This window comes from Cyprinus carpio, chromosome B15, assembly GCF_018340385.1.
Source record: "Cyprinus carpio isolate SPL01 chromosome B15, ASM1834038v1, whole genome shotgun sequence".
Classification (NCBI taxonomy): domain Eukaryota; kingdom Metazoa; phylum Chordata; class Actinopteri; order Cypriniformes; family Cyprinidae; genus Cyprinus; species Cyprinus carpio.
In genome coordinates, this window is record NC_056611.1 from 23,822,001 (window position 1) to 23,834,446 (window position 12,446).

At 36.5% G+C, this 12,446-nt stretch overlaps 2 protein-coding genes across 3 annotated transcripts in view; one reads left to right on the top strand and one right to left on the bottom strand.

Annotated features, from left to right (window-relative positions):
* Positions 1–3,746: 3,746 nt before the first annotated feature.
* LOC109103644 (IGF-like family receptor 1) lies at positions 3,747–8,859 on the top strand. 2 transcript variants are annotated; one of them, XM_042739922.1, is made up of 8 exons: positions 3,747–3,878; positions 4,834–4,994; positions 5,443–5,635; positions 5,943–6,000; positions 6,164–6,296; positions 7,002–7,091; positions 7,590–7,727; positions 7,847–8,859. In XM_042739922.1, the coding sequence occupies exons 2-8, from the start codon at positions 4,904–4,906 to the stop codon at positions 8,161–8,163; spliced, it is 1,020 nt and encodes a 339-aa protein (XP_042595856.1). In that variant the 5' UTR covers positions 3,747–3,878; positions 4,834–4,903; the 3' UTR covers positions 8,164–8,859. The 2 variants fall into 2 exon arrangements, with proteins under 2 accessions (XP_042595856.1, XP_042595855.1); XM_042739921.1 differs by lacking the exon at positions 3,747–3,878 and having other exon boundaries at positions 4,541–4,994.
* A 155-nt stretch (positions 8,860–9,014) lies between these two features.
* The window catches only part of LOC109103645 (histone-lysine N-methyltransferase 2B-like), a 39,496-nt gene continuing 36,064 nt past the window's right edge, over positions 9,015–12,446 (bottom strand). Inside the window, 2 exon segments of the mRNA XM_042739926.1 lie at positions 9,015–11,565; positions 11,938–12,067. Of these exon segments, the coding sequence (XP_042595860.1) occupies positions 11,290–11,565; positions 11,938–12,067 (406 nt within the window). The 3' untranslated portion in view covers positions 9,015–11,289.

Here is a 12,446-nt window from a genome sequence, read left to right on the forward strand (position 1 = left end):
TTACATAAGCTAAAAAAATACAGACTATACGAATGCTTCACATGAAACTATACCTATACACAACTAACCTACTGACAGATTTTGACTTTAAATACTATATATAAATGTTTAACTATACATAGACTGAAAAGGAAAAATATATAGACTATACGAAGGCTTGACATAATACTGTACATGTGCAAAGAGAAACATTGTAAGTCAAGCAGCTGGCTGGGAAATAGTGCAAGATGATTTGTAGTGCACGAGCATGTGAGCACATATTTGAGTCTTTTGTGGGATTATGTACACACAGCAGTGTGTGTGAAAAGTGTCTAGTGCGCAAAGGAAGAGAGTTTCCACCTGTTGAATCAGGTTGATAATCGCTTTGAGGGAGAATCTGGAAAAGAGATGTAGATGATGACATAAATGTCAATATTTTTTTTCCATTTTTTGCATTTTTTTTAGCAAAACCATATGGGAAATGTAGCCGTAGCCAATTTTAATGAAACCCATTAAATAAAACTAATAAAACCCATTACAAACGAGGCATTTCTTACATCCAGTGAGGACATAATTACTTATTATAATGACTTATACTGTCTTTTTACGTGTTGCGTTGCGTATCGTGCCGTGTAAACATAAAACCATGCCTGCATTTGTGATCAGAGAAACGACAAACAAGCGCTACTCTACACTGCTCAAAAGTCACGTTTGAATCATCAGTGGCAAATTCTTTAAATATGAAAACATACTTTGGAAGGCCAAACAAAGTATTTTCGCTTTCACAAAGAACACAGCCTCTCCACAACATGGCAGTGGCGGCAGCAATGCTATATCAAGAATAAAAGTTACGCCTTCTTTCTTTGCGTGAACATTTGGGCGGTGCTATGCAAATCTTCCCACACAGTGATGTAGACATGTGGGGGCTTTTAAACGAGGTGTTTTAGGAGGCCGTGGATGAGTCTTAAAGGGTTAGTTCAGCCAAAAATTAAAATAATGTCATTAATGACTCACCCTCATGTCGTTCCAAACCCGTAAGACCTCCGTTCATCTTCGGAACACAGTTTAAGATATTTTAGATTTAGTCCGAGAGCTTTCTGTCCCCCCATTGAAAATGTATGTATGGTATACTGTCCACATCCAGAAAGGTAATAAAAACATCATCAAAGTAGTCCATGTGACATCAGAGGGTCCGTTGGAATTTATAGAAGCATCGAAAATACATTTTGGTCCAAAAATAACAAAAATTACGACTTTATTCCGCTTTTTCTTCTCTTCCGGGTTTGTTGTGAGCGCGTTCACAACACTGTAGTGATGCCGCTGACGTACGACGCTGCTGACGTGTTTTCTTTGTTATTGGGCGCACCAGAAAACAAGTCAGCAGCGTCGTACGTCAACAGTCACAGCAGTCGCGTTCACAACAGACCCGGAAGAGAAGAAAAAGCGGAATAAAGTCGTAATATTTTTTATTTTTGGAACAAAATGTATTTTCGATGCTTCAATAAATTCTAACGGACCCACTGATGTCACATGGACTACTTTGATGATGTTTTTATTACCTTTCTGGACATGGACAGTATACCGTACATACATTTTCAATGGAGGGACAGAAAGCTCTCGGACTAAATCTAAAATATCTTAAACTGTGTTCCGAAGATGAACCGAGGTCTTACGGGTTTGGAACGACATGAGGGTGAGTCATTAATGACATAATTTTCATTTTTGGGTGAACTATCCCTTTAACTTTTATAAAGAATATCTCTTTGGTTTTGAGACTTTAGTCTTTGCTACTTATGTATCTTATCTATGCACGAACAGCTTGTAACACCCCAAAGAGAAAGGAAAACTTGAATTTGATCATATGACCCCTGTAAGAGGTCTCAAGGTTCCGTCAATTTATTTATTTATTTATTTGTTTATTTAACAGGGACAGTGTATGGCACTCAGCCATACCAGAATTAGCTACAAGCTAAATTTCATCTGTAGTCCCTGGGCAGGACGAGGTAACATACAATTAACAATCACATATAAATATACCATAAAACGTCATCACACAAGTAGCCTTTCAGAAAACAAAATTTCACATTCTTAAAAACACAATAAAACAAAACAACAGAACAAAAATAAAATGCAATATTAATAGACACAACAATACTATACAACAATACTATGTAGTATTGTCAGGTGAAGCTGGATCCAAAACCTGCCAAAGAGAAGGCTTAAAGACCTTGTTATTTTGTTTGAATGACACAAGGGATATTACAACACAACCCTCTACATTGCGAGTAAACAGGGGCGTTGCACAAGATCCCGGGCCCTATGCATAGGCAGTTCTGATGGGACCCCATGCCCCATGACTGATGTTAAGACTAAGTACTTTCAGCTTTTTAAAACCTATGCCATTTTTACTAACATTTATTATATATATATATATATATATATATATATATATATGTGTGTGTGTGAGTGTGTGTGTGTGTGTGTGTGTGTATGTGTATATATACATAAATATATATATGTATATATATATATATATATATCACTCTCAAGGCGTCCGCAGAGGGTTGAATAACAAACTACAAAACAAAAACAAAGGTGTCACTAGAGGGTTGCAACACATTTGAATTTACACAATTTACACAAAATTGTGAGATATAAACTCATAATTGCAAAATGTTTAGTGCAATATATCAACCCACAATTCTGAGAAGAAAGGACAGAATTGTGTGATATGAACTGAAAACTACAAGAAAAAAAGTCAGAATTGTGAGATAAGTCACAATTACCTTTTTATTTAATTTTTTATTCTGTGGCAAAATCTTAAGTACACTTGATAACTATTAGTAACACCAACATTCTGTTCTGATCTTTACATTTGGCTGGATAGTAATTGGCTGTGATTTTTTTTTTTTTTTATCATTTAGCAACTGTAAAAAAAAAAAAAAAAATGTTCTAAAAGTGATTCTAACGATATTGTTCCTTTTTCTCTCACAGAAGACAAGTCATACTGGTTTGGAATGACATGAGGGTAAATGATGACAGAATTGCTTCTGAAGAACGAGTGAAAATGATGACAACAAATAAAAGCAATGTTTGGATATGAAGCTGTGTTGATAAAATCTACCCACTGTAGGAATATACATCTGATAGCGCAATCCATTTCCTGGTTTACACAAAACAACACAGCTAGATTTGGGCTTTAGATTGTTCTTTGCGGCTGGTCTGGTCCTGGCATCATCTTGTGTTGGCCCTGAGGTGCCTCTGCCTTCGTCAACAGGTGCACTTCTGGCCCCACTCAGTATGACTGAGAAAATTGCACTACTTCACACTAGTCAGGTGAAGCTGGATCCAAAACCTCCCAAAGAGAAGAGATTGTCATGTTTCTCTGTAGTATTACATAATGAAAACGTTTGTACAACATCACTGTAATTAAAAGCACTTCAATGTACAAAATGTGTTTTTTAATAAATGAAAATTCATTAACTGGGCATAAACAAAGGAAGGGCAGGCTTGAAGGGTAAGTTCAGCCAAAAATGAAAATTATGTCATTAATGACTCACCCTCATGTCGTTCCAAACCCGTAAGACCTCCGTGCATCTTCGGAGCACAGTTTAAGATATTTTAGATTTAGTCCGAGAGCTTTCTGTTCCTCCATTGAAAATGTATGTACGGTATACTGTCCATGCCCAGAAAGGTAATAAAAACATCATCAAAGTAGTCCATGTGACATCAGTGGGTCAGTTAGATTTGTTGAAGCATCGAAAATACATTTTGGTCCAAAAATAACAAAAATGACGACTTTATTCATCATTTTCTTCTCTTCCGGGTCTGTTGTGAACATGACTGCTGTGATTGAAAGGAGATGAACGAAGGTCTTACGGGTTTGGACCGACATGAGGGTGAGTCATTAATGACAGAATTTTCATTTTTGACTGAACTAACCCTTTAAATATAGCAGTCAGACAGTCTGCTCTAAGCTTCTTCATCAGCTGGCTCAGCAGGATTGAGTCTTCCAATAAACTTTACTCTGATGACAAAGGCATTACAAAGGTTTAACTCATGATTTCTTGCTTAGTTCAATAGTTTGTCATCACATTCATCAGGAACTGATTAATGCATCCAATGCCGCATTTTATTTTTAGATAATGTCATTGCAAAAAGGCAAAACCTTACATCAAGAAGTACAATTCTGCCAAATTTACACTGCAAAGGTGGCACAGAAGCCCTTCTGAAGTAGAACTAAAGGTGTCTTTACACAGCCAAGTAAAGGCTGCTCTGTGCCTGCTCAAAATTCAGTGTAAAGGCACAATGACGCATAAAAGCCAGACTTAATTAAGAGAGAGCAAATCACATAAAAAGTAAAATAATCAAGTCAAGATTTTATGGGACTACTAGCTATTTTGACCAAGACTTAATTAAAATAGAGCATTTTTTTTTTTTTTTTTTTTTTTTTTTGAGCATGATTAGCCCTCTGTCAGATTACACTGTTCTGAGGTAAGGGAGACTGAAAAATAAGATGAAAGTTAAAAACAACAACAACAACAACAACAACAACAACAACAACAACAACAACAACAAAAAAACATTAACTTGATGTTGATGTGTTAAGAGAAATATAGTTGTTACACTTTTATTGTTATTGTAATTATTATAGACATTCTCCGGGAGTAATGTTTTCTCAGAGCCACTGTCTGAAATGTATGCATAAAGGTTTAACTAAACAGTCATCATATTATATGCGTGCACACACACATATTGTGATCCAGCATATCTGTTAAAATTGTCTACTGACCTATGTAGTCACTGCTTTAAATTTACAACCCACCCAACTCCAAGATTCCCCTTCACCCACAGCTGGTTTCACACAGTCTCTCAGACGTTATTTCACTGCAGCCACGTCAAGGACTACTCGAGATCAGCCGCAATGACTTCACAGAGGTGTGTCGAAGGGACATTCTTTAATCGTTCTCTGCACAAATGTCAGCAATGTGAGACTAAATATGAAATCCAAAAAGGTAAGTTTTAAATTATGTGTTCGATAAATCGCCTCTTAGTCCATATGTAGGCTTCTTGTAACTTGAATGCAAATTATAGGGCGAATTTGGGATACTTGTTTGCCATTTCACATTTAACCTGAATTAACTCTAAATGTAATTTTCATGTCGCAATGTGCCATTTCGTGCAACAATAAAAATAATAATAATTATATAGGCCTATATATATATATATATATATATATATATATATATATATATATATATATATATATATATATATATATATATATATATACACACAAAACATACAGATTTTATATTTGTGACGTAGGCTGAAGTGTTAGACATCGACAAATCTGATCGACACTTTTATTCCTCAAGTGAACGTTGTCTGTAAGCAAACATAGTATAGCCTACTAGTAAGTAAAATGCACGTTTACACATCATTGTTCTGTTCTGAGGGCAGGTCACTATTTTACTGAAAACTGCGGGTGGTCCGACGAGCAACAGCAGGTCGAGTCACCTTACAGACCATGCATAGATGGGACATTTAACGATGGATCTCAAGTCGTGTGCCGAACCTGTAGCTCTTGCCAACCGCAACATTTCATTGCGTCTGCGTGCAACACCACATCAGATACCATCTGCTGTAAACAAGGGTACGTTTAACTTTCAATTGTATTTTTTTTTTTTTTTTTACTACTACTATTTTAAGAGTAATTTCGTATTGAATACATTGCTAATTTAAGTTCTGAAAATCGAAAGCCAGTCCGAATGAGCGGTTTGCGTTTATTCGATTTGATTAGACAGCCAATACGACACACCCTAAAAGTGAGCTTTAAATCCTGTTTGTCTCTTTTATTCCGATGTATGGACATTATTGTAAATGTTACATGATATATATATATATATATATATCAAGTAACATTTACAATATATGTATTATTTATTATTATTTTTTTGCAGCGAGCAGTTTTTTAACGGAAAGTGTCTCCCTCAACCGACGCAGACCACAAGGACAACAGTAATAACTTTTCAAGCGTTTCTTGTTGTCAGCTCCCTCTTTAATGCTTTCTCATCTAAGACAGAGGGATATTAGATTAAACTTTCCAAAAATAAATTTTAGGGCTAAAGAAAGCTTGATAGGCCTATACTATTTTAACAATGCAAACTCTTTTTTTTTTTAGACTGCGAGTACGACTGTCCACACTAGCTCTGTTGACAGCTCAAGCCCATCTCCAACCTCTTCAAACTTTCCAGACCCCTCTCAAAGCACTGAAAACTCTATTTCGAGCCCTCAGAGCTTAATGCCATTCATCGGTATTGTTTTGAATTTCATTATTCTTAAATCTTTATCTCTGCATCGCTTTACCATACACATATGCTGTTCATAAGTTTGAAGTTTGTGAGTTTTTGAAAAAAAGTTTCTTATGCTGTAACAAAAGTAGTTAAAAGAGTAATATTGTGAAAACAACTACAGTTTAAATCTAATTTTGTAATTGAATATATATAGAAATTTAATTTATTTTCCATGAAAGCAATGCCGCAAAATCCTTCAGAAATCATTCTGATTGTGAGACATTTCATATTATAATCAATGGTGAAAACTGATTAATATATATATATATATATATATATATATATATATATATATATATATATATATATATATATATATATATATATATATATTGTGGAAATCCTGATACATTTTTAGGATTCTTTAAAGGAACTGCTTTTAATCAAAATACTTTTTTTTTTTTTTTTTTTGGAAAAGACTTTACTGTTGCTTTTGATCAATTTAATGCATGCTTGCTGAATTGAAGCATAAATCTCACTGACCCCAAACTTTTGAATGGTATTGTACATATTTACAGTATATCATCAACCAAGTTGCATGTTAAAATTTAGCCTACTCAGTTTGTACAGTTTATGCACACTCGGAGTAAGAGAGAGATAGAATATGTTGGCTTTGACGCTGATCAAAAGCAGATATGATGGTTTGTTTTCTTGTGCATCTTTTAGGGATCTATGTATGTTTTGGGATTTTATCAACTCTCACTCTGGTGTGCCTCTTCCTGTTCATCAGAAGGAGGAGTAAACCTTTCAACGAAGGTCAGTCAAACAAAACAAAAGGAGGCAGGATATAAGAAGGAAATTCTGCAGGTCTCATAAATATCAGTTTCCTGTTAACCAAGTGAGGCTGATCCAATGTTTTAAAATGAGCTCTATAAAGACTTTCATCTCATTGCTAAATGACATCAAGAAATGGTTGATTCATAGTTTAACATAATGACACACATAGTCTTTTATAAACACTGTGACTGTATCAAAACACTGCTCTGTTTGTTTGAGCATTTCAACACAGTACTGACTCCAATGACCTTTTTTTTTTTTTTTTTTTGTGACCAATGCAAGATTAATGGGTTCTGGAAACTACATTTCTGCAAAGCTGTATGTCAATGCTAGTGGAACAGAAGCGATAAACGTTACATTTATTTTGTATTCTTATTGCTATCCAACTGAGTCTTGAGTGCAACAATGAAGCAAGACGAATTTCACAAGATTAACAAAACAACATGAATATCTCTTGTGTTTTTTAAAAAATGCCAGAATTAAAAAAATGCTGTAATGGAGCAAGTCATGAAAGCCTGTCCAGAAAGGGCATTGCCAGATATGAACAGGCCGTCTCATACAACATAATCAACGATTGTAATAACGATCACATGCCTGGATTGTCGCACCTGTTAGGTGGGTATACGAAAAACAGTTTCACATAACCCTACATAACTCCTTTACAGTAATTTTCCTAGTGAAAAACTGCCATAAAAAAAATTTCCATAAAAATTTTTCCATAAATATTTTCACAGCAACTGAGGTCCATGATGCACCTCTGAAAACGGTGCTGAACAACTTGGATGTTCTTGAGGAGCTTGTGTTGGTATTAGACCCGGACATTTCTGGCGCCAAGAACACTCGCCACCTTGCTGCCCAGTGCTCCTTTTCCTTTGCCTGGATAAATTATGCGTATTCCATGAAGGACCACAAAAGCCCCCTTGTTGCCGTTTTGGAGGGTGTCGTCACCAAGAACCCAGATTGGACTGTCGGCCACCTCGCTGAGCTGCTAACCACTATTGGTCGTAACGATGCAGTGGAGATTTTGGCGAAGCTTCCTGCAGATGTATAAGAAGAATTCATGCAATATTTTAAGAACACAAAGCAGTAATTTACTTGTTATACTGTACCGTTGAACACAATCGCATAAGAAGGATTTGTGAATTTGTATGATCTGAGGGTTAATGGTTAGTATTTGTTCTAAAAATCATTCATCGTAGTGCACGGTTATACAAAATCGCCAATTTGGAAATGGTTTTCTCATGAGATTGTGTATTTTTCCTCTTTATATAAGTCAGTGTTATCAGTATTAAATGGCAGTTGTTGAAGCACACAATGCTTGAATGTACTCAGATTGACCTGTCTAGGATGCAAACTGCAAACAGATGTATGTCTGGAGTCCATGTGGAAGCATTTAGAAACAAGGACAAGACACCTCTGGGAAATTCCTTGGGTTTCCGTTTCATCCTAGTTCATACATGTTACACATTTAGTTTTATATAGCCTGTATGAAACATAACACTGCATAACACTATTTCTATTATTCATGAAAATGAAGTGTCCTTTTCTTCTAATCTTTTTATAAGTGTCATAAATCTTGGAAATTTAGAATTGTTGGCGAACCAATATTCCAAGCTTTCAATTTCTTGACAGGATCTGGCCACAAACCCTTTCTGAAAGCAGTATATCTTTAGTTATTAGTAGTGTACAATTGATTCTTTTGTATTGTCAGCACAAAGATCACAATAAATCTTGAACTTTGTTCAAACATTGTACATCTTTATTAAGCAAAAACATTATAAATAAAAAAAGTGCATAGAAAAATTAAACAGGTTTAGAAATATGTATACAACTATTTACAAACTTAGGGGTCATTTGTACAAGGTAGCAAAGACACATTTTTTTTCATTTGAAGTCTTTTTCAACACAATGTTTTTTTTTTTTTTTTTTTTTAAATAACCTACACAGGAACAGACAGATTTTCTTTTCCCAAGAAGCTCTGGGAGAACATTATCACAGGAGGTCCTGACTAGTGCTTTGCATCCTTCATTGCACACGAGCCAACCCTGCATGACAGAACAGACCAAGCAAATCTAGTTTTGCATTAGTATTACTTGATGTCGTCTGAACAGCTTGAGGTAGAATCCTTGCAAGTCTGGGGTGGTTTGATTAAAATCTGAGATCTGCTAAATTTCAGGTTCTTGACGGAGATTCCCCCTCCACACAAACACACAAAATAAGGAAAAAGCAGGAGACGACAACGTGATTTAGTTGGGAGGAAACTTCTCCTTTGAGAAAGTCAAATAAAATCAGACAACTAGGACATTTAAAACAAACAGCCGGCTCAACACATCACCTTGTAAAAAGGCCACATTGCAAGAACTCATCCTCAATGTTCAAGTTCAAGAAAACGGGGAAAGCGGTTTAAAATAACGAAGAAAACCCTGAAGAAAACTCTGATAAGACCTTGGTCACATACAAAAAAAAAAGCACAGAACTATGGGTAAAAACTCCCATAAAGACAAACAGGAATAAATAGAACGCTCTTAGATGAACAATGGCAACAGCTTGTTGATTTTTTTCCTGCATGAAGAAGAGAACCAACTCCCAAATCTTTCAAGGAAAATTAAGGTGCTGAGTGCCACCGTCTACTGAAAAACTGTTTCAATAACTCTTCTATAAATATATATAGATCTTGTATACTTCGCCTTCGCAGTCCTACATCTCTAGGACACTTTAAGCAGTTTCTAACTCCCTAGATAAATGTAGAGCTCCTATTGTATGTGCAACTGTGACAGAAAATGATTTATTGCAGGAACAATCCACAACGTCATCACACCTTGACGCAACGAGGATGCATTTAGTCACGATTAGCTTAAGTAGTGTCCTCTACTACATGACGTATAGAAACTCAAATATCCACTTTCCAGGCATGATTTTGTTTCGACACACGGCTCTAAGAGGTATAAGAATCACAAACATGCTAAAACGTTGCCATTTGAGTACTGGGAATCGGGTTTTGAAACACCACTGACAATGGGCTCATTGTTGGAAAGCGTGTCTGGGTTGCTTTGCTATTTAAGTACTGTTTGCAGCAACTACAGCTCACATCAGTTTTCATGAAACAGTATCATTTCTATCCCCTTTAGGACTCATGTTAGACTTAGCACCATGGAGGTCATCAAGTTTAAAAAACGCTTATACACTTACACCACAGAACAAGCCCGCTAAACAGAATGAAGAGTTAGACCTGCCTGTAAAAATGCAACGAAAATAAATTAATTGTTAAAAATAAAGCCTTTGAGAAGATTAAAAGGGTTTTCAAGTGAAAAAACGGTCACAGATGAGAGCGAAACGCAACAGAGTGAGTTTTACAGAGGAGTGGATCATGGGTCACACTGAGGGGTTTACAGTGTTGTCCTGAGCGGTGTGAGTCTTCCTCAGCTAAACACGAAAGTGTGATCTAAACTAAAATCGATAGATACAGATCTGAATATGTTCACACCATTTCATTAGTAATATGCATGTTTTTACAGAGTATCCTTGCTGCCGCTACACTTTCACACACTACGTGGTCCGCACTATAAAATGCTTCTCAAGCACAGAGGCGATTCTGTTCATGAAAATCCAGCATTTTTGACGTCGGCTTGAGGGAGGTTGTTTGGAATTTAAGGGAACAGAACACTCCAAACCCTTGGCAGCACATTCCAGGTTTTGGAAATTATTTAAAAGTAGTCACAATTTTGCTGCCAAATATACGCAGATGACTCTTGCTGCTTATGAACTGGTTTAAAACCGCTGCTTTGACTGAAACCGAGACTCATTTCAAAACTGCTAATATTCCGATAAAGCTTTAAGTGAAGCACAGAGCATTTCCCAGCATGGTGGGAAATGTTCTTGAAAAGGCCTTGGCCATGTTACCACACATCACTCATGCGCCCATCCCTTCTGCTCTACTGGACTGAATGTAGACTCATTGGAAGGAATCTAGGTTTAAGGGCGCCACAACAGTTTAAAAAAAAAAAAAAATGGCGGTCCTTGTATGTGCCTGTTGAAGGACTTTGAAATTGAAGTGGTGACTGTGTTAAGCTTTGAAACCTTCAGCTTGGACCACCTTTACCCATCAAGCCTCAATCTACCGTTCTTACCCATCTAACTTCAGTCATGCAGTTGCACTGCAACTTCTCCAAGCTCCTTTTCAGTTTAAGAAGCGCCGACAACGCTTAGCACCACAGTTGCAGCCGAGCTTGTTGCTGGCATCTTCTATGGGGAACTTGTAGTCATAAGTCAGCTCCTCTCCACGGTAGATCTTCCGCAGGGCGAAAATAACTATGTGCTTCTGACCTTCTACATTGATGACTCGAGAGTAGCAGTTTGGCTCACAGGAGTGGTTGATGAACCGCGCCGCGTTACCATGCATCGTGGCATCTACCACATCAAAGTCATCGATGCGGAACATATAGCATCCAATGCCCTGGAAGAAAGAGCAGAAGAAAGAAGTGGTATAAGTGATATTCAAACTCATTACTGGATTTTGCTCCATTTTTGATCATAGAAATGGAGCCTTGGTGAGCATTAGAGACTTTTTTTTTGGCACTAAAATAAAAGTAATAAATGTTCCTAGGCAAAATATGAGTTCTTAGTTTTCTTTTAATGTTGGGGATGGTGTATTAGTATTAAATTATATTAATATTTAAACTAAATTAATATTAAATAATACTAACTAGAACAAGGAAACAGAGGGCCATTACTACCCAAAATGCATTTCTGTTGTTAAACCTGGTGGTAATTGGCTTAGGGATCACAAATACACAAATGTGCTCTAAAAAAGCACATTTCCACTCACCTTGCCATCATAATACTTCTCACGCTTGTCTGTAAGAACAGAACGAATGACAATGCCTGAATACTCAATGACCATCTCTCCTGACTCGATGTTTCGTTTGCAGAAAAGGCCTCTTCCATGAATCGCAGACCTACAACAAGAATGGTTTACAGGAATGAACACCGCCTGTTTTCATTGGAAACAACTGTGCATGAAAACAAAGCTGAAGAGAAGAAACTGGAAAGGGCTTGCACAATGGAATCCAAAGATTGCATTCTCTCTGGTAAAAACACATTCATAGACACCCTATGAGCTTCAGGTTTCAGAGGCTCTTTGGGAATGCTTCTCTAAAAGAAGAGAATCTTTATACATTCCCCATGGCACCGGGGCTTGTTTTAATTTTTGGAGAACACTTGGAAATAATAAGTGTACATTTCTTTAATGGGACTGATGACTTCATCTCATCTTATTATATAGTCTCATATTGGAATTTTGACTTCTGCAAAAAAATTAAATCATACCCATCTTTT

Excerpts from the sequence above, each read along its gene's own strand:
- LOC109103644 (XM_042739922.1), top strand. The coding sequence starts at position 4,904 with ATGACTTCACAGAGGTGTGTCGAAGGGACATTCTTTAATCGTTCTCTG. Across the intron at positions 5,636-5,942 it reads ACCATCTGCTGTAAACAAGG|CGAGCAGTTTTTTAACGGAA; the intron begins GTACGTTTAACT and ends ATTTTTTTGCAG. Across the intron at positions 7,728-7,846 it reads TGGATTGTCGCACCTGTTAG|CAACTGAGGTCCATGATGCA; the intron begins GTGGGTATACGA and ends ATATTTTCACAG.